Source organism: Vidua macroura, chromosome 9 (genome assembly GCF_024509145.1).
Source record: "Vidua macroura isolate BioBank_ID:100142 chromosome 9, ASM2450914v1, whole genome shotgun sequence".
Classification (NCBI taxonomy): Eukaryota; Metazoa; Chordata; class Aves; order Passeriformes; family Viduidae; genus Vidua; species Vidua macroura.
In genome coordinates, this window is record NC_071579.1 from 15559866 (window position 1) to 15583058 (window position 23193).

The following is a 23193-nucleotide window of genomic DNA, read 5'->3' on the forward strand; positions in this document are numbered from 1 at the left end:
GCCAGGATCTAGCACAGCACTCTGTCATGATGGGAAGATGACAGGGTAACTCTTTGGCTTGTTCCACTTAAATTCCAGGAGAGCTGAACAAAACATAACTGAGCCTGCAGAGAATGAGTCACTTCAGGGATGCTTGCAATTATTAAAGTCAGTATTAAATATCACATGCAGGGTGGTACTGCAGCCCAAAAAGTACCCTTAGATAACATAATAGAGCACTTGGTTGATTCTGTATGAGAAGAAAGAAGCTTGCATTCTTTCACCAGGGTTACTTTCCTCAGCACCTGTTTCTCATCTGCCAAGTTCTCAGAGGGAAAACAAAGTATTCTGTTTAATCCTGATTAAACTTGTGAATGAAGGAACAGAAAGAATTTCAATTACCTAAGCAGTTTAACAACAGGTTGAAGAAAATAGTGCAGAAGTTATTGGATCTTCTATTTATTTTTTTTAGGGCTTCAGGTAATTATATGCTTTTCATTATAGTGAAAATAATGCTGGAATAAAAAGCAAAAGAATAGGAAATAGTAAGGAATGCTAATGTACACAATGATCTTTGGACCAACTTTTACAACAGCTGTTCCACATTTAGGTTACAAAAAAAATCAAAATCTGAACTTAAAGAATACTTCTTTGAGAAAATATTAGAAACACAGGTACAATTTTTTAACCCCTCCCAAGTCCTACTCTCAGGTCTGTGTTCAACATACGTGGGAAATTTCTACGTTGCTCCCAGCAGCTTCCACCAATCTCAGTAGGAGCTCTTAAGAGCTCACTACTTCTGTTAATCAAGAAATATGTCAAAGCTGCTTAAAACTGCAGACATTTTTTCCTTCTTTTTTTCCTTTTCTCTTCTACATATGGCCACAGATTTTACAGAATCAAAGACTATGACTTTCAATCATAGTCAAATATTTTTTTAAATAGCCTTGAAGAGATTAGTTATAGGGGGGGAAATGAAATAAATAAATAGACCCACAAATTACTCTATGAAATGCAATAACTAAAAAACAATGTTTAAATTTTGTACAGATAGAAGTTCTATTAAAATCTTGCAGCCTGTTCTTCCTTTTTTTCTTCTCTAATTGTCCCCCAAATTGCCCTGGATTTGGAACATGTGTACTACCATTACCTTTGCTAAAAATCGATTTAAAAAACAAAACAAAGTGAACACTTTATTATGATCATTAGATTAAAAATCACAACTCATATAAACCCAGAAATTTGCCAACAATAGAATAGGAAACAGGAACCCTTTAAAGGGGAAAAGAGCTACAATACAGCCTTTTGAAACAAAAGGAAGAACATTACAATAATTAATTCTTTTAACAAACACATAGCAGAAAACAGCTGGAGAAAGTAAACACTAGGATGCTGGATATCTCTTTGAAAGGCAGGAAGCCAAGCCAAGCCAAGGGGAAAGGGTGACCACAAATGGAAAGCCTGGAAGCAAAATGAACTCTGATATTCCTCACCAAGTCACTGACTATAAGACCTACCTAGAAAATTAAGCCTCGAAAATTCAGAAATTTCACTGCACAAGTATTTAATCTAAATGGAAAACTTTCTCTTCATAACTGTCCAAGATTAAACCTAATTTATGCACCTACTCAAGAGAAGAAGTCAGACCCTTTATCAGAATTATCTTGTTTAGTTCACTACTACCCTCAGCAATGAGAATGAAGAATTCAGCAGAGGGTGGAATCAGCGTGAACATATGATTCCCTTTCACATTAGGAATACCACAGTTCCCAGAGATAGAACAAGGCAATGACAAAGACAAAAACTAACTATTTACAATTATATATGTAACTCTGGAACGCATCTGGAGAAAAGAATTGTGAAGGTAAAAAGAGGTGTCAAGTATCTGTAAATCTGCTGTATGTCAGAAATCATCCATTTCCAATTAAAACATCTTTTAAACAAGACTGCTATCATCATGGTTTGTATTTCCAGATCTACTGATACTGGCAATCACTAGGAATTTAAGTTTCTTTATTCAGGACTTCCAGTGGGAACACACTGTAACTAGTTAATGTCACATCTCCAGGTATGTTTCCTAATTCTTCATTGCTTCCTCCTACCTGGACTCTCTGTGTTTCAGAAGTCTGTCTGGCACAACTCAACAAAATGTTAAGTCTTCTTACCTACAGAAATAGGAAGTGGCCCTCTGAAAGAGCTGACCGGCTCAAGGTGTATTTACAAGTTTTCTAAAATCTAGTACCTTGCATATTTATCAGTTCCCTGTTTCTTCCCACCGAGCACTTGGAGGCTTTTTTGTTTATTTAATTTAGGTGGCCAGCAGGAAACTTTGGCCTGCATGCCATGCTAAGCCATTTTTAGCCATGGTTGGTCAGGCACCAACCATGGTATCCAGACTAGGCTGAGGGACAGAGATGACAGAGCATACCTGGTTAAAGCATCTTAAGCAACTTTTCTGGAAGCAAACCCAGCAGAAACAGCAGTTGAACAGGTGCTTTGCATTCTTCTGCAACAAAATGAGATGCTTGGTTATTGGGCACATAATTAGCCTCAAACAAAACCACCGTTCTAAAAAAACTTGTTTTACAGGTGACTGACTCTTCTAATAAAATCTTCACTTAGGCAGCAGATATTTCCATTAGGATTTTAGGAATTGTTTTTAATTCAGACTGTTCAATATTAATGACTGCAGCGCTGTGCATTTTTTTTTCTTCCTATGGATTGAAGATTCTTCTGTGGGAAAAAAAAAATAAGTGCTGCAAGCAGCTTTGTGAGCTAATAGCTGCTGTGGGAGAAAAACAGGCAGGCAAGTCAGTAATCCTTAAAGCACTTCATAGTGATCAGGGAGTACAGAGACAGATTTTTAACTTGATTATTAAAAACCATTCACAGTTCTGAAATGACTGGTATCCTACTGAACAAAAATAAAAGAATGGGTAGAAGGGCTTATATGAACATACATGTGTTTTGATTCAAAGCATTACATTCATTTTTCAGGTCAGGAAGAAAAATCTTGTATTAGAACAGGTTATTTATAGACTACTGAGCTATATTAATTTCATAACAAAAACTTAGGAGTAAAGCTTAAGGTTTGTTCCATGCTCCCCCATCACATCATGAGCTCAGAACACCTCAGCATGGACACGATGCAAGATAAGAACAAGACATCTTGGTATGCACAGTAGCCTTCCAAAATTAAGTGCCTGTTTTTCTCAACAAAAGGAAATTCAGTTCAGGGATACTTGGTATTTTTAATCTTATTTTTCCAGAGGTCAGAATGTTTTTATCTTGTTTGGGAAAACAGAAATCTTCCAGTCCCTATAGAAAACTCAAGTCCCAACAACTACTATTGTTCAAGCAGAAACCACAAACCTCACGACTTTTTCCAAAAAGGTTCATGAAAATATTCTAGGAATAACTCCTTCAAAGCAGTGACTGTAGATGCAAACTCCTGACAGAGAATAATTTACTCTTGCTATGTATTGCTGGAGAGATGATTTTACTAAAGCTATGTTACCTCGGTAAGGACTGTTTGCTAAAAGCCTAGAGCAAGGGATCTCACCTACAATCTCCTCTCTGATTCTGCTTGAAGACTGCAGTGTAGAAAACATCTGTAAATTTACCTGCAAGCTTGCAGGCCCCTGACTTCTTCTCTGTTCATAGAGAAAGCAACATTTTTTGCAAGGGTGGGGAAATCTTTGTGAGCTCTACAGGAATGCAGGGTCACTTCTCCATCCTTTAGTCCAGCTACTCTGGCCCTCAGTGAAAGGGGCCATAGCCTGGCCTCTCTGCCATGCAAAGGAGCAAGGTTACTCTTGAAGGGATCTTTCCAAGGACTGAGCACAGGAGCTGGCCAGAGCACTTTCAAGTCTCCTTAGCAGCAGTTACAGCTGTGGGCCATGTCACTGAATGCTTGGGAACTGGACCAAAAGGAGCCTGAAGCACAGGGCTGCAGACACAAATAATCTTTCTTTGCTAATTAAATCTACAGTCATTCAGATTATAAGACCATGTAAGAAGCAAGCCCACTTATCCTGCTTTCTCTAAAGGCAGAAAATATTCTAAGTCATCCTACCTACTGTCTCTATACAATGTTCTTAGTTAACATAACTCACCAAGTTTTATAACCAAAACTTTCATATGAAAGTAACATAAATCCTGACCACACCTTTCAAGTGTTTTATTACAAGGATTTTTTATTTAAGCATTCATAACCTATACCCAACACATGCCTCATAGCAAATACCCTGTCAATGTAAATGTAAATACCCTGTCATAACTATACATATCATGCTTCAAGGCCAATGTAAACCCTAGAGGAAAAAGACCTGCATTTAAAACCTTTTCTTAAATCTTCTCCTAAAATCTGAACTCTGCATTCCTAACAGTCCTCCCTCCTTGCAAAGTGCCAGAATTTCCTACAGTGGTGTGCTTCCAGCAGAAGATAATATGTGGAGATGCATGAAAGGAAAAAAGAAGGCAATAAATATTCAAAACAGCCCAGATCTATGGTTTATGTGTCTTAAAAGATGTTGGATACTACACAACTCCCAGGAACAGCTCTTATTCCATATATTCTTTCTTTAGAAGCATATTACAAGGCAGTGATAAAATATAAAATCCATATATTAATAATAGACAGTAATAATCAGTAATAGTAATACCATCTATTTTTAAGCAAGAATATATTCTTTACTTCTTTGCCCCATGATCTCATCTTTAAACTACTATTTTTATAGTGTTACAGAAGTATTTACCTACCTTTTGGTTTAGGATATTGTAAAGGTACAAAAGAACAATCCTTGGTATTCTCAGTATTGTGATTATAAATGAGCCTTTAACAGCAGTTCCTAGATGATAGCAGAAAAGAACTGATATGGAAGACAGGACTGGGTGAGGTGGTGGGTTATTTTTATTTCTAGAAAGAGAAACAAACAATTTAAAAAATTGTTTAGCAACTTATTTAAGAAGATAAGTCTTTTCAGTATTTGGAAATTTTAAGACTTAAGTTGTTATCTCCTTTCCCAATTGAACCATTCCAGTTTTTCTACTGACTTCATCTGAATGTTCACCTTAGTCCAAAGAAAAGCAGCCAAATTTATAACTTCTGGGCTAGTTTAATTCTTAAGAAACTACTGTTTTCTGTATTGGAAAAATATCTAGGGAAAAAACTACAATGGAAAATAGAAGAAGTAAGTGAACAATATCTGAGAATACTCCTTGAACACCTCTTCCCAGTTTCTGTCACTTCTCTTATTCTCTGCAATCTTTTATTTAGCTCTTGGTTCTGCAAGATTTTAGTCTGAGGGAATGAATCCACTATTTCTTCTTCAGTGGTAAAATTAAAACTAGAAAATAAAATAAGTTCTCACATACAAAATTGGGAGCTACCATCTACTTTTATAATTTCAATTTGGCCAAATTTGGTTTAAAATTATTAATTTTTTTCTATAGAGTAGGTTTTCTTTTAAAATGGAATAAAGCAAAAAGGAATCTCACACTATATGTTTAGGATTATAATCTGAACTAAAAAACTTGCAGTTCTAGTGCACACTAACCTGTATTGTTTTGGAAAAATAATGTTTGCCAAAATCAGAAAGCAAAGACAAAAAAACATTGCCTAAATACAAGTTTTATTACTTTGCTTCCTTTATAAAGGTCAGTTTAATGTCAGTCATTTACAGACAGTAATATGACACAGCTCTCAAGAATTTATATAAACCTCAGGAAATCAGCTTAAAGACACTCCCTCACCCCTTGTCAAATGCCGAAAAAAATCAACTAGATTAACAATCTAAGTACATTTAAAAATGTTTCATAGGAAAAAAAAACCCATACGGATCAATAGTCATAATTAGACCTTCCATAAAGTAATTCTTAAGCAACTGGCCCAACCCTGAAATATTTAGTTAGGCAACAGAACCAGCAGCAGTTTGACTAAGGAGCAACATAAAGATCAGATATAATATCACAAAGAAGAAGCCCTGTTTTACGAACTGATTTCTTCAAAACCTCTGTTATCTTGAAAAATCAGTAGTTTGCACAAGAAATTAAAAAAGACAAAGACACCCATAAGAGAGTGACTGGTTTGGGCTAAGAAGCTCTAAAAATATAATTTTATAAAATCCTCACTTCAGCAAGGATTTAAATCATACACCTATACTCAGGAGTGGGATTATAGTTCTGCAAGAATCCTGAAAGTATCACTGCAGTACACAAAAAACTTTGCACTGGAGAAGTTGTATTTAAATATGTGGATATACCACATTATTTGAAATAGGAAATTCCAGCAAAGCAGTTGCTACATTTATTATTTTTGTCTTATAACCAGGGGAACAGCTTGGGGGATAGTGGAATTTTATACTGAATAAGGCAGTTTGGGGTTTTTTTAGAGTCATCAGGTTTCTGTGTTAAAAACACATGCATTGTAGTGTGGATGAATTATTCTATTCATATTGAGCCATTGTTTTTTTTTTTCTCTCCAAAACACTTCCTTACATATGACAGTGTCAGTTTGATCTCAGAACACAAATTATTAAGTTTCTGCAAGTTAAAGGTTAACTAGTAATAAGAAACACAGAAAGGAAAAAGTTTATTCCTGTGCTAATAATGTACTTGTTACTGAAGAGAAAAATGAAGAAGGGTTTTAATATTTTTAACATGACTAAATAATGACCAGGAATGTAAAAAAAAAAAAAAAAAAAAAAAAAAACAAAAACAGAAACTAAAGTTTAAAGCTTAGTTTAGATAATTTTTTACATATTTGGATGTTTTTCCACACCTCCTTTTCCCAGCAAAGGAATTAGCACAAGAACAGGGTCTGACAAGGATTTTGCTTTGCCTCCAAACAGATTAGAAAAAGAACAGATTTTCCTTGTAAATCTAGTTCAGAGTGGGAAACAAGAAAGAAACTAAACACAGCAACAGGTGATGGTTATGAATGTAAACAATTGCTCCCATTGCTGAAGTTCCCCTACTTCCCAAGGCTGAAGGTTCACCCACCTTTGTGCATTATGTGGCTGCAATCCTGAAGTGGCTTTAGCACAAGCATACAATCACTATGCAGTGGATTCTGTGCATGTGAACTCCACTGTATGTGCTCAAGATATCAGGGAAATCTGGGAATCTGCCTGATTGGTTATAAGACTGAATAGAGCCACAGCTTGCTTTTCCTCTTTGGTATTTCTGTTTTATATTATCATGAGATTGTTTGATTTACATACAACATTACTATTCCAAACTCCTGTGGACCTCTATTCAATACCACATTATCTTTTAATAATTTTATTTCTTCACTACTGTCAATGGCCTTAATTTACTTGTGAGCTCTGTGACACTCAGTATCTTTTTTTTAACATTAAGTTCCTTGAATCAAATCATCTTTGCTTTCCTTTGAAAAACATTTTTTGTGAGAAGAAAAGAATGTCATCTTGACACACTCAACAGACATAGACATTTGAATGGGAGAAAAGGGTATTTCTTAATTTCTTTAAAATTCTCTTCTCTTATGAGCTATGCTTACAGTTTTCTTCACTCATGTCCCACCAATTTCAAAGACTGTCTAAAAATAAATTTAGTATAAAATACTTCAGAAATGTTAAGGAATGAATCTTCTATTCTTCAAGTAAATATGAATCTCAGTTTTTAAACAAACCCAATAAAATACAAGATTTGTAACAAAACAGACATTATGAGACTAATAGAGACCACACAAACTGTACTGCCCTTTTATCTTATCTCAAAGCCACATGGAACAGGTCTGACTATGTACATGCTGGTGGCTCTCTTAGGTCAAGTACATAAGTAGGGCAAAGGATGTCCATAAATATTGCAGATACATTTGAAGAGGAAGCCTTTAAAAGTTTGTTCTAGTTCATCTCTCAATCACTTTGGTGCACATCCATAAACCTTCATTTTTGACTTACAGGTAGAGATATGTATTTCACTTCTCTTGGAAACTGTGGTACTCAACACCTTGGTCAGGTAGATAACCCAAATCCTTAATTTCAAATCTGTGCAGTGATATATGTGCACTGGAGCTACTAAAGAAGCTCAGACATGGACAGAACCGTGATGCCTGTGACAAATCGAGTTACCATATCACCTTCCTTTACTCCCAGAGAGGGGGAAAAGCTCATCTCCCTGCAAAGGTGAATAAATACATAACACCTAAGCATATCAAGGTGAGAATAAACCCTCATGTAAAACACCAATTATAACAAAGAAGGTTTTTTAAAAGACCAAGCCCTTTCCACAAGTTGTAAAATGTAATCATTAAGCAAGAAAATCTACTTATTTTTATTAAATTAATGAAATCTTTTGTGTATTCATATTTCATCTAAAAAAAGAAGGCCAAATCCATTTTCAGTCATGGTATTACAGGCCAAATATACATAACCTGTAAAGCTAATCCAGGTAGAATGACCCCCTGCCCACCCCATTTGCAGCTCAGCCATGGTTGCTGGCTGTGCAGCGCATTGCTGAGTGTGCTGTGGAAGGAGATTTCCGCATGGGAAGGCCGTGCCATTTCCTCGGAGCACTTACAGGACAAGAAGAAAGCCTGTCTGTAAGATCCCATAAACAAACTCTTGTGACATGCCTTTATGATGCAGCCCCAGGGAATACATTAAAAACACACAGCAGACAAGCTCAGAGTTGCTGGAACAGCTCGAGATAACCCTTGCCCTTGCTGGTGTGGCTGCTCCTGCAGCTAACCACCCTCTCCCCATTCCTGCACTGCTCTGCATCTCCGTGGATCTGTGCCAACAGCCTAAAGGCCAGAACAAGGAATTACCCCCACTGAAAAGTTGCATTTCCCCTTGCAAACACAACTCTCTCAACACAGTAGAGGTCACCTGGCAAGCAAGAGGAGAGCTTAATGGTATTGTCCAAAATGATATCAATACAATTGGGAGCAGGAACCTTCTGTACTTGGCAGCCAGTTCCTGCAGCAGTAAAAAATAGCTGGAGAGCGGAAGCCCCTAGCAGAGCAGTAAATATCATCACAGCAGTTTCTACAGGTGCTTCCCTGCTCTGCATGAACAAGATATGGACAGTGCCTTTGCCTTGGGGATTTACGTGGTGTATTGCACCAAAATGCACTGCAGCACACAGCCCAGGAACCCAGCAGAACTACTTTACTTCTCAGGAACTCAGCAGAACTACTTCACTTTCCTGTGCTTTCTCAAGCCAATTTAAATGAACCTTTAAGTGCCTCAGCATTCAGTACTAAAATTGAGGTACATCAATGTGCTTACAAGAGAAGAGCAGCTCATTATCCACAGCAGCACAGCCATGGGAGCTCCAGAGCTTCAGTAGGAAAAAAAAAAAAATGACATCAGAAATGAGAGTTCCTCCCTTTCCAGGTCTTATTATAGCATGTAAAATAGAATGGTGAGACTATGTCACTCTTTCAAAACTATTTCAATGCTTTAAAAAGCAATATTTTAGGTTTTATTTGCTCTTACTTAAGCACCAGTTCAGTGGCACAGCTCTTGTGTTGTTAATCCTCTCAGGGACAGGCTCCTGATACACATGTTAAACCTTGTCCTGTCTTGGCTTTTTGGATGGGATGATAAAAGATTGCTTAAACCAGGGGTGGAAACTTGCTCTTCCTAGATCTTCCAGCCTTGCTGCTTTGGCTGGAACAGCACAGCTCCATCAGGTGCTGCAGGAAAACCCTATGGAGCCAGTCCCGCAAGCAGAGCCTGCGCTGGTGTCTCTGCTGGGCACTGGGGAACACACCATTTGGAGACCTTCCAGCAGCAGCCTCTTGATCACTGAGTGAAACACCCAAGGACACATCCTGGAGACCATCCACAGAACCCTGCTTTCTAATTTTTGGAGAAGGCCAGAGCCATCCTTCCCAGCTGCCCTAGCCATGTGGCCCTAGGCAGCAGCACCCCACTCCAAGGGCCCCAGGCTCTCTCCAGCCAGGCTCCCCATCTCAATCTCATGTCACCTTCCTCAAGGGTTAATTTTCCAACAAATTGAGGTTATCATTATATTCTTCTAATACAAAATGAAGAAATGCCTTAAAATGCCAGAGTTTTTCACAGAGCAGAAAATTCTCATCACTGGCCATAGAAGAACAGAGCACTGAAGATGAGATAGCTGATAAAATACTCATGAGGAAAAAATTTAATCAGGAAAATGCTCTCTTCATTGTCCAAAATCTCAACAACATATTGTGAGATTTAAATCTTCCCCTGCAATGAGTGCATCAACCCAATTTTATTTCATTTTACTTTTCCTTGTTTCATCTACATTTGCATTCCAGGGTATATAATATTCAAGGAAGTTTGTTTGCATATATCTAAACACTTTACCATCTTAAAGCATTTATAGTTAACTGAAAATATCTGCACAGAATGAAAAAAAAATATTAGACCAGCAGTTATGCAGGCAGAACAAATGGAAACCCAAAGCAGGGATGAAAACTTACAAAGAGGTCAAACTGCCCATGAATACATGAAATTACCAAGGAACAATATATTGCTTCTCATTAGGAGCTAATGCAGTCTCCTGGAAAAGGGTGCAATGCAACCTGTGCCTTCCAAATGGTAATTCCCCTAGAACCAACAGAGCTCCAATGGCTTATATCAAGGCCCAGTTTGGCCCAGCATCTCTAGGAGCAGGGGTGAGTCACATTAATATCATGCACTTTGTAAAATCTTACTCAAGATCTTGCAACAAACAACATTATTCTATATTAAATTGGATTCCTGATATCAACATAAATTGCATTCTAATTGAGACTATTTTGCCTAGAAAAAGATTGAAAGTAAATGCTGGAAAATCCCCCAAACTATCAGGGGCAACTCTGCACTCACCTGTTGAAATAACAAGCAACCACTGCCCCAGCAATCACCATTTGCTGACAGGCAAGAATGAATTCACTAGTCCAGATAAGGCCAACGAAATGATACCATGCCATGTAGCAAATTCCAGACAGAGCTCTGTATTCTACTTGTCCTCCCGAAGTGGACTGTGCAGTACCTGAAGTTGGGATTACACCACTGTGTTATTATAACATGCCAGACAAGGGGGAAAGGAAAAAGGGAGACAGGGACAAAGAAGTACATGGAAGTGCTTCTGTGCATGTTCTCTTAACTTCTCTTCAGTAAAGTTAAAAAAAAAAAAAACAACTAATTTGATGCTATTTAATTCTGTCTATTCTAACAAAGTTAGAGAAACAACATTTTATAATTCAACTTGGATTTTGAAAAATAAAATCTCATGAAAAGCAAAAGACTGTGTTTAAATTGGGATTGAGACACAGCTACCAACAAAGGAAAGAGGAAAGGTACATATTAGTAAAGATATCGGAGAAGACATTACTCAAGACTTGAGTAATCAAATAAGTCAGAAGTAAATGAAACCCTGATTTTCATTATTTAAATTTGAAATAACTGCATAATTATGAAATGCTTTAGTGGTTTTTTTTTTTTTTTGTAAGAAGCAGAAAGAAAGACTGCAGAAAAATTTTAAGGATACAAAACATAACGTTGCAGCAAAACAAAACAAATAATTTAATTGCTATTACTAATCAGATCCATGGCTATTAGTTTTCTGTTCTCTATACTTTGCAGTCGTTGTGCAAAATACAGGCAGATAACGTAGGTTCTCTGTCGGGGAAAAAAGCAGACATCTGTATGGTAGTACATGCTCCAATGCTACTACTGTGTCTAGGAGCATGGATAAATTAACTTATCCAAGCTAAAAACATTCCTTCCACTTCTGTTACCAACAAAGAATTTGTTCCGTATTCATAGATGGCTTTTCACAAAAGGTGGGGGCAACTCAGATTCCTCAACAATCAGACCTTTTTTCTGTGCAATCCTCTTTGTGGCACTTGACTCTGAAGGGTAGTCAGGGGATAATGGCATTAGGACAACTTGGTCCTAGTAAAAGGTCTCTAGGTTCCTAACATGTTATTTTAAAAAATATTTTATTTTACCAAGCCTTAAGTCTACTAACCTTAAAGAGAAACACATTCACCAAATAAAACAATCTCTGGAGGTGAGTAGTTTCTTATTCCAACTCCATGAAGGAATAACAAAGTGAGACAGAATTGGCTACTACTGCTCAAACAGCAATATAACTTAAGCTTCAATACTTCATGTATTCATTTTGTGGACTTGGCAGTGTTAGGTTTACAGCTGGACTTGATGATCTTAAAGGTCTTTCCAAGCTAAATGATTCTTTGACTCTGTGTTCTCCTACAGGACAACACATCACATTCAAGTTCAAAACCACCACATATACAAAGCTATCTAGGAAATGGTTCCTTTCTGGCCTGTTTTTCCACAGCCACAGACTTCTTACTCAAGAATAACTAAAAGTAGAAACAGTAAAGATTTGTTTCAGCAATACCATCAGGTTTAAACAAGCTTTTTTTAAGTTTTCAGAAGCAAGGTCTTTTAGCCTGTAAGTTAAGAAAAATATCCATCTACCCCACAGTAGCACTGCAACATTATTGTAAAGTTCTTTGAAAGATAAAAAAATGCTGTATGGATACATAAATACAGACATATGTTCTAGATATTTTCTTTTCAGAGAGGTTAACAATATTGGCTGAACAGGCAAGCTCTCTCCAGTGCTCTATGGCTGGCCATTCATAGAAATACTGTTGTGCCTCCAATATATTCAAACAAATTTTAAGTCTGTGAAGATATTTGATGGTTTGAAAAAGCTACTACTCAGATCTCTTCTCACAAACTCTCCCTCATTCCTCCCCATCCTGCGCTTCACTGGTTTTAAGTTTGCAAAAGTGAGGATTTTTTAAGGGGAGTTTTTGAAGATATAATCATTTACTTAAGTCATTAAAACAAGTGAGGCACCATATAATTCTGAATTCAAGAGATTTTTCATTTCCCATATTTCTTCCACTGGCTCTAGACTGCCTTTTCCTGAGGCACTCACAACTAGCCAAATACACTCATTATCCATAGCCTGCAGCCTTCACTAAGGGAACTTAGGCAAAGAAGATGTCAGTGAGACACAAGGTGTCCTACCTCTCCATTTTCATGCAAAGACATTATACCATTTGGTAGCAGAATTAAGGACATTTTCCACCATACAATCCACCTGAACATTTCTTTTTCCAAAATAGACCTGTTCAGGCTTTGTTTCAGTGGTGTTGTCATGAAGACTGATAAATGTTCATATGGCAAGCTAATCCTGTTTGCTTTTTACCAGCCTACTGAAATAACCACCTGCAGTAATAACAGTAATGGCTTTGTATTTCCTGGATAACCTTGTACTTGTACATGTGCATGGTGCTGTGCTCAGCTGCACAGAAATCAGGCAGAGCCACCTGTGACTTGACCTTCGATCACTTTGCTGGTCAGGTATGGTAAACTAGTTTTGTTATTTCACAAAAATCTGTTTAATTATATAAACATCTCTGTTTGATTTCCTGTCTTCTGGGCCAACCAGACATACCTGATTTTGTCAACAGAACTACATGCAAGGCTATTTTTCTATATCAGTATTTCAGATAAACTTTAAAGCTGTCCTCAATAACCTGTCAGGAAAAGTATATGCCATTTTCCTCATCACTGTACTATGATCCATCTGTTCATACAAACAAAACTTTTTCAACACAGCCCTGAAATATAGTTTAGTCTGTCAAAAGAATATTTTTCACCAACTACACAATCACGAATCTTCCCAGTGTACCATACACTGTTAGCGATGATATTAACAACTCAATAAAGAACTGAAGTCCCTACATCTGAATCACCAAATCTGGAAGCCTTTGATCAGTCTAAGTGTTGATCTGCTGCCAATACTTCAAAAGAAGTGATGTTAACAATGCAAACAGGCCAAGTGTTTGCAGCAGAACCCAGGAGAATTTCTCTGTGGGACTCGCAGCCCAGCGCTGCTCTGGCAGCCAGCACAGCAGTGCATTGGGACCCCAGTCAGTGGTGGGTGTGTGCGGTACCTTCAGCTACATTTTGGGACTGACAGACTCAGGTCAGATGTCCTTGTTCAGCAGCTGCTGCTCTGAGGTTTTGCTGATGCCTGCAGCAACAGGCTGTTGTAAGAGACAAAAATTCCTGGGAAGTCTAGTCCAGCAATTTCCTTATCACAAACAAAGAGCCACTGACAAGAAAATACTGAGAGCCTGTTTATCAGTTCCTGTTAACACGAAAATATGCTGTGCCCTTCCCACTGTGAGGAAAGGTTCTGGAATCATACACTGGATCTTAGGGCTTCCTGCAATACAATCTATTGTGTTATCTTATTTTGTGCTTTTTCATGTAAAGGTATTTACAGGTAAGCTACCTGACTGTAATTGGAATGTCAAGGCCCCTGCAGGAAATACATTTTTATTGCTCATATTGCTGTTGCATGGCTTTATGTGGCAGCTTTGCTGCTCACTTGCCTGTAGGATGCACCTTCATTACACAAAAAAAAACCAAAAAAACATCACATCACCTTCTCATCCTACATTCACAGTATTTACACCATGTAGACTTCACAGCCCCTCCACTCTGGAAAGTGCAAACAATAAAACTCAATAACCCTAGGACATATCAGCTTTTCCAAAGAACAGCTGAATTCCATTCCTAGCCAGCTAATGGTTCTAACTGGTGCCACTGCTTGTGCTACCTAAAGTCTCATGAAGTCTTGGCATTTCTCCTAGTTTTCTAGGTCTGGAATTCACTGAGTCTCTGCTGCTCTTACAGATTCTGAATTACCAAGGTACTTAGGCAGGTGCCTACCCTAAAATGCATAAGTAGTCCCACTGATTTTAATAGGATTATTCATGTGTTTCAAATTAGTCATGTGCATAAGTACCTTTCCAGTGCGGGCTATAGCTTTCAATAGCTCCCAAGAAGTTAGGTTTGTGTTTTTTTTTTTTTTTCCTCACAGTAACACTAACTTTTGGAGGAGATGTAAATAAGGTGACTGCATGCTCACATAATGATCAGGTGTGCCACAGCTGAAGCAAGAATCAAGTGCTCCATAGCTGTTAAAATGCAGCGACACCATAAATATAACTAGTGCAGATTCAAAGAAAATGTTAAGAACAGGTGCAGCACAGCAGCAAGCCAATTTCATTTACCCATCTTTCTGTATTAGACAAAAGACTAGTGTCTCTGTAAACATTTTATTTTTTCAGCTTTCTTGGTATATTTGCATTTAAAATACAGCCTGCACAGCCCCAGAAAATATATTTGTGAGAAGAAAATGTCAAAGTGTCAAACCCAAGAAAATCACCACCTATATTTTACAAGCTGAATCCTAGACAGGCAGCTATTTGTCAATAAGAAATATTACAAATTGCTCTGTAAGAGAAAGCATCTCTTTGGAGATCTTCAGAGAAGTACTCTCAAGTGGTGGAAAAAGTCCCCAAAACTCAAAATAAAACATATAATCAAAATAAAAAGAAATGTCTTCCACTTACAGGACAATTGTGGAAAACTAATAAATAATCCAAAGGTGTCCTGTCAGTGCATTATTAACCGGACAGTACTGGGTGTATTTGTCATTATATGTGGGTATGCCATCCTAGAACAGCAGAACCACCCCCAGCTTATCGGATGGTGAGCTGCTTTAACAGACAGCATTTCAGAGGACTCATACTTGGGCTGAAAATTTGAGCTACAGCCTAACGGAATATTCCTAATACCAAATCTCGTTTAGTGCTCGTCGTCCAAGATTTGAATCACAGAACACATCTGAGGCAGCGTAAGGGACTGGAAATGCAAACAGCAATCCTGCTGACACGGAGCTGTCCGTGCGCTCAGCCCGCGGGCCGGCTCAGGCGCGGGGCTGCCCGCTCCCGGAGCACGGCGGGCGGCTCAGGCGCGGCGCTGCCCGTCCCCGGAGCACGGCGGGCGGCTCAGGCGCGGCGCTGCCCGCTCCCGGAGCACGGCGGGCGGCTCAGGCGCGGCGCTGCCCGTCCCCGGAGCACGGCGGGCGGCTCAGGCGCGGCGCTGCCCGTCCCCGGAGCACGGCGGGCGGCTCAGGCGCGGCGCTGGCCGCTCCCGGAGCACGGCGGGCGGCTCAGGCGCGGCGCTGGCCGCTCCCGGAGCACGGCGGGCCGGCTCAGGCGCGGCGCTGCCCGCTCCCGGAGCACGGCGGCCGGCTCAGGCGCGGCGCTGGCCGCTCCCGGAGCACGGCGGGCCGAGCCGCCCTTTGTTCCCCCCGGCTCCCGGGAGCGCCTCCCCCGCCGGGCGGGCCTGAGGCGCTCCCCGCGGGCTGCGGCGCCCCCTGGCGGGCGCTGCTGCGGGGACAGCGGCAGACGGCGAGCGCCCGACCGCTCCCGAAACTGCGTCCATGGACACGGCCGGGACACAGCGCCCAGCCACGCAGAGACACAACCCGGCACAGAGCGGCGTCTTCCCATCTGCATTCAGATCGGGTTTTAACGGAGAAGTGATTTGGGTTATTTATCAAATGCACACGTACTCTTCTAAACATGAACATGCTACTAACAGGAAGATCTTATAAGGACTGACATCTGCACTAAAAATACTCTGCCAGAATACCTCCGTCAAAACCTATGTTTTACTAGGTTGCTCATAAAAGCAATATATATTGACCTTCCCTTCTTATGCAAAGTCTGAGAAAAGTCAATTCTTTCAAAACTGAAACTTTATCCTCACTCTGCTGTGCAGTAAGTTTATGCTGTCCTCTGTACAGTTTGCACCACTTGCTGGAAATATCAGCATTCCTTTTAAGCTAGAGAGAAGACAAAAAATACCTTTGAGTCAGGAGTTGTGTGATGCACTATGAATGTAACAGCAGGTCATAAACTGTTTGAATCCTACTCTCCAAGCAGACAGAGGAAAAAGAAAAAAAGTTGAATGAAAATGCCTAGCAAGAAACACAGAACATAACCAATGAAGGAAAATGGCACAACATGGAAAAAGCATAAAAAGCATCTCAAAAGTAGTTTTCATTGGGTTTTATTCCCTTGTGAATATATGTGGAATTTGCTTTTGGATATAATGTGCAAGTCACTATTTTCCTGCAAAGTCTGTAAAAGAATCCAGAAAATACCAAATGGTTTCCTATCCTGCTCTTATAATCTCTTATAAGTTTCTTCTGTTAAATGAGCTAAAATATTTCTACCTTTCTAATGACTGCTTCATTTCCAAAAGTTTTTGAATACAACAGACTCAGCTGGCATTTTCTAAATGTAGATATAATAAGGGCAAGATTTACATCCTTATGTGTGCATATTAAGATCAAGTCAGCTTGATTTAACACCAAGGATGTAATATTTGCTCTCATAGTTCTTGTTAATTATATATTTAGAAAATCCATGTGTTATATCTGATCCAAGCAGGTGCATAAAATGAACAGTTGGTTGATAGCTCAGGAGATGCTCCTTTCTATAAAGCCTGGTCTGAAGTAGGGATAAGGTATCCCATAAGGCCAGTTTCAAAATTAGTGCTGCCTGGCTGATCCATACATAAATGGCATAATTTTTTGCAGAAAAACAAACACAGAACTGTGTTCAGCACACAATGCTGCTTCTATATTGGGAAAATCTAACTCAAAGCAGTGTGGAGAAGGAATATGCATGACATCTAAAGCAAAGGGCACCAGCTTGACTGTTTAATGAGGAGGAACAATTCACAAAGAGACTGCAGCTCAGATATTTGGCCATGCTAGATCTGACCCTTTTGCAGGAGAAGCAGGTCAGCAGCTGCTCCAAGCAGCCATTCCTAACAGACATGAGCTACTCCAGGCAGCAGAAACAGGGACTGGCAAATCTGCACAACACTCCAATGAAAGCTGGAGGGAAACAGATCGCAGACTAGCCTAAGCAATGGGTGTGATTTGCAACACCAGCATGGACTCAGACAGCTTCTCATGTTAGAAGTGAAGTGGGTCCTGTAAAGAGCCAGAATCAACTGAGATGGAAGCACTTATGATGGAAGAGGAATGAAGTATCTGATCCATAGAGGTAGGGAATACATCCAGCTTTGCCAAAGGGGATCAGCTATGGCAAGGCTGGAGGCTTTCCTGGCCTAGTAGGGATCTGTAAGCCTGTCCTAAGGAGTTACTGCAGCCACAGTCTCAAGCAGTGGTGGAAACACTAAGTAAAACAGTAACACCCAAGCGTTTGAAGAATTACACTGCATTTGGTTTTCCACACAGAAATCACTGCCAAGTTTGTGAAAAGAGAAAACCCATAAACAATTGTCTCTATCGACATTAATTCTACATCAGCTTTGACCCAAAAGATTGCAATTGGCTCCTAACAGTGGCCCTAGAAATTTAAAATTAAAAAATACCAGCCCCCACATCCTAATTCTTTTCATGGACAGGGGCTGATGTGTACACGAGGAGTTACACCCAGAGCTACAGAGAGTTTAGCTTCACTTCTTTGAGTGCTGTTCCACAGAAGGACAACCTGTCTTTCACTTGGATGGCATGGTGCTGGGCCAAGGAACAGCATCCAAATTACCCTGGTTCAATCAGTGACAGATCTTACAGTGATATATCCCTCAGTAACACCATTTCCATACTAAAAACCTGTTCTACCAGATCTTTTATAGTGCTTGACTCTTTCCACAGAGCACCTCCTCTGCAGCTGCAAGAACCACTGGATTAATCCAAGTACTGTTGCACTAGTCCAAATAATAGCAATTGTCACTGAACTACTGCTCCAAAGCAATGTTCTGCCTCTGTGACAATTCAACATTGTTTATAGTCAGAGGAGATGAACATCCTCATTTTAACATTTGCACTAGAAGCTGTCTCTTCCTTCCTGTTACTTTCTTCATTTAAGTACACCAAACATACACTGTACCTACAACCATCTATTAACAAGTAAATGAGAAAGAACAAAACTCAAGTCAACATATGGAAACAAAAGGCCAAGGTAAAAGACTCCAACAAGTGGAAAATAAAATGAAACAAAACAAAAACATGTAACTCAGCTGTGTAACAATGCTAGCCCACATTTTGTACGCCAACACCAAGAGGTCCCACATTTAAAAAGAGAACTTAGGAAATAGATAGCACTCAGTCAAAAACATGAAAAGCATATACTTACCTGCAGTTCCTAAGCTAAGCAGTACAGCAACCCAAAATACCCAGAACACAATGAGAATCAGAAAGGTCCAGAGTGGTTGGAACAGGAGGAAAGGAATTCTGCCAATGATTTTACCAACAATTCGAAAGAGCTGTACAGAGAACGGAAGCCTCTTTCTTAGTACAAATATAAGGCAGAGCAGAACAACCTGTTTCAGGAAATAAAAAGACAAATTGTTAGGGGTTTTACCTCAAGAAAATTATCAGAGTTGTCAAATGTAGGATCAGAGGATACAGATTTCACAAAGACATGACAACAAAGCAATTTATACATCTTCCATGTCAAACCACGACAACTACACATTAGAAAGTCCTTCCAAGACATTGCCTATGTTCTCAAAGAGCCTGTGTATTAAAATCTATTTTCCTACAATAATTGTTGCTGATTTTTTTTGAACAAAATAGGATTCATAAGACTTTAATTCATCTAATGGAAACTGTCTGTTTTGCTTTATAGCAAACATAAACGTACGTTACACACTACACATTGCTTTCACATACCCTGCATGTCATGAACTTTTAAACTTTCTACTCAGGCCAGCTTGCCACTGTTCACTTTCACAATGGTAGGAGAACCAGTCCTTTCCTGCAGTCCACAACCAAACTAATTTTTGAGCTATGTGTGTATAGGAGCAAAGCAGACATAAAATGAAAACTTATTTAAATAAATTATTATCTTCCCAAAGTAAAAAACCCAACCTGCCAATAAAAAAAACCACAAGTCAAAAATCCCACAATTTCCCCAATTCTTTGTATGTGACAAAGAACTATGAACAGCAATTAAAAGAGAGGTTGGAATCTTTAAAACAATAAATACAATCAGTGGCAGTTCCTTCACTGGTTTTCTTGCCTGCTCTGGAAAGAAGCCACCAGCTCTGACAAGAAGCATAACCTGCAGCAGTGGGTGTTCCCACAGTTCTGCAAACAAGAGTAAGTTGTACTGGAACACACAAGCATTCAAAGAAACTTTTTCTTACCTCTTTAGTATCAGCAGATGTAAAAAGGTCATAACTTATAGAGGATATTAAAAAAAATCTGATCTGTGACACATTTATATTTGTCACTGTAAACTGCCAGATTGTTCAGATCTGGCAAATTCCATATGGATCTTACTCATCTCTAAGACAACAGGACAACTGCTTTCACAAATGTCTCATGAAGTACAAATTGACTGTAGCCTCAAATTGAGCAATGGCTCCTTTTAACATTGCAACATCAGAGTGAAAAAATCACTTCAGAAGTTGCCAGCCACACTCAGATTTTCTGTTGTAAAACAAGGTCAATGAGAGAAAAACTGGATTTTACCCCATAACTTGAGGACTAGACACTGCTGCCTGCATTTCACTGCCCCTTTCATTGTCTCAGAGCTGCCACCCCTTTCTCCTGCTGACAGGGTGGGGTGAATTCACAGATCTCATGTCCATACTCAGCCAGTGCCCCTGTGTATATTCAACATGATTCTCCAGTGAACTGATGCAGCACAAAATGGGGATGGAACACAATTCTTGCATTTTTACACCAACAACACTAACACAGTTTTATAGGTTTGAAGTATGGCAAGGCTGACAAACAAGTTTCACAATGAATTTATAAAATTATTTTTGTAATTGTGATGGGGGCCTAAAAATCTAGTTGGAACTAGGGACTTTTAAAGTCCCTTCAAACCCAAGCCATTCTATTAGTTTATGATTATATGTGAATGAATGTAAGACAATCTCAGAATTTATTCTCATTTTCCAATTTGAAAAGAATTAGGAGTTATTTTTATTGTTGCAGAACCACTGTAGTTCAAGTGTTCAAGTTACAGCCTCTGCCATTGCTTAGGGCAAAATGCTACTTACAGTGACGATTGTTGAGAAGATGGCATATCCAAGAAGGAACTTTACATTTTCCTTTTCTGTTTCCAGTTCAGTGCTGGGGTCATTCCTGTAGTCATAATGGAGCCACCAGAGAACACCTGAGACAACTGAGCAGAGCAGAGCAGCGTGAGGGCGGGCAGGGCACGCTGTTGCTGGCAGGCTCACGCCTGCCTGGCCTCCCTTCCCATCCCCTGCCCTCCCCACCATCCCACAGGGCTTGGGAATGCTGCCAGTTAGCAAAGTGAGGCATAGGATCAGTGAGCACAGAGAATCTTCCCATAATGGCCTGTCAGTCTGAGGTAAAACCGCAGCAGAACATTTGGATTGCTTGCACTTATCCTAAGGCTCAGGCATGTAATTTCATTGTGGAGATACAATGCTAACTTTGATGGAATGACAAGCTTTAGCCAGACACATTCCTATGGTTCTGCCTTCCTAAAGCAGGCAGTGTAAGAGTTCACTAAGCATTCTTTGAAACAGTAGCATTTTCATAACTGCATTCATCTGCCAAAAGAAATGTTGTTTCTAGGCATCTATAAAAACAATAAACATCACCATCATCCTAACACTCAGCAGCTGGAACAGCATAGCCAGACCTTGGCACCAAAAGGCAAGCAGGCCTCAGCTTGGAAATGACCATGGTAAGCTGAAGGTTACTGAGGATGGCCATGGAAATAAAGGATAGCTGTTTGTTCAGCTGCTAATCCTTCAGTACAGCGAAACAGTAAATATACTTACACAACAACCCGAATACAACCAGTGCAATCAGAGTATGGATGAGGAGGGTCTGAATGAATCTGAAGGCTAAAACCACTATCAAAGAGAAGGCTGAAAAATACATAAAGTTTGAGTGTTACAACCCTTTTTATTTTAAATATAAATAGCAACAGCATTTAGTAAAGCTGGCAACCTTTTTAACATTTAAAGCACACAGTTACCTCTAACTTAAATAATAAGAAATTTATAGCTGATATATTTCACCATGGGAAATACTACCTTTTATGTAAGAGTTAAGTTCAAATATTCATGCTGATGTCATCTTTTTCATCAACAATTTCTTACAGTCCCCCAAAATGAGGTATATAACCATGTAATGGAACACAGAATCTGATGGAGACCTGCATTTCACCAGTCTATGAAATGCCTCTGATAAAATCTGATCACTCTCCCTTAAAAAATAACTGTGCCCAGAAAATATGAAAAAAGTCCACTTTTGAATTAAACATATAGAGTTATAAGAAACATTTTAACCTTTTAATTGAATATTATTATTCACTTTTTACTTATAACCTTACCTAGTGCAAGGACACTCAGTCCTATCACAGTGTCTCTTCTTGCCAATATTCCACTCAGAATTCGATGAAAAACATTCATTTCATTAACCATTCTAATTAGGACAGATGCATATTTGGAATAGCATTCAGGATTTTGTGGAACACAGCGATGAAATAATGGAAAGGATTTACTGAAAGGTTGAAAACAAAAGTGGTAAAAAGTATTAATTACTGGACAGTTTAAAATCCACAGAGATCCATGCTGCCATTCTCCACAGAGAGCACTCTGCTATAAAGAGTAGTTTTATGTGTCATCTGCAAAATAAACTCCTAATAGTGTCAAGCCTGTATCACTATACCAGAACAGATCCATTCAAGATCAGCCTGGGGAAAGAAAAACAACTCTCTCATTAACTATCACCATCAGCACATAGCTCCTATTCCCATTCTAGTCTGGCTTCACCTGCTTTGCTCCCATGTGTTTATGTAAAAATGAAGTTCATGCTAACATAGCTGTAACCTATGCTGTTGTAGATAATTCTAGATCACAAATACTTTGTATTGTTTTTATGATATTTAAGCACTCTAAAAGCCACACCAAAACAATGTTTGCAAGGTACAATTAACAGCACCAAATATTTATACAAAATTATTTGGCACTCCCAGCCAAGCTTCTTGCATATATTTATTGTACCACTTTGGCAGTGCTGCCATACAACAGCCAATGGCAAAGTCATACCTGAAAATAAGAGGTTTTTTTATCAACAGCTAAAAATGTCACTAAATCACTTTGCTTCTACCATGTAATATTACTATGCAAGATGAATAACTTTGCTGAATTCCTTAACAAACCAAAAAAGGCCTAGAAAGTTGAGGAAATAAGTGAAATATGCCATATTTTTTCCATTTACACACTGTCCTTTGATCCACTGTATGTAATGTTTTTACATGTCTCCTGCTCTTTTCTCGTCACTTTGTCCTTCTATTTTCTGCTGTTCAGAGCAGATGAATTAGCT

At 39.1% G+C, this 23193-nt stretch overlaps 1 protein-coding gene across 1 annotated transcript in view; it reads right to left on the minus strand.

Moving 5' to 3' along the window:
* Positions 1–23193, minus strand: part of SLC44A3 (solute carrier family 44 member 3) — a 40261-nt gene that overhangs the window by 11436 nt on the left and 5632 nt on the right. The window contains exons 6-12 of the mRNA XM_053985153.1: positions 22199–22368; positions 21642–21731; positions 20886–21010; positions 19007–19193; positions 10812–10977; positions 4741–4897; positions 2408–2485 (exon numbers count right to left, since the gene is read on the minus strand). Of these exons, the coding sequence (XP_053841128.1) occupies positions 2408–2485; positions 4741–4897; positions 10812–10977; positions 19007–19193; positions 20886–21010; positions 21642–21731; positions 22199–22368 (973 nt within the window). The remainder of the gene's footprint in view (positions 1–2407; positions 2486–4740; positions 4898–10811; positions 10978–19006; positions 19194–20885; positions 21011–21641; positions 21732–22198; positions 22369–23193) is intronic.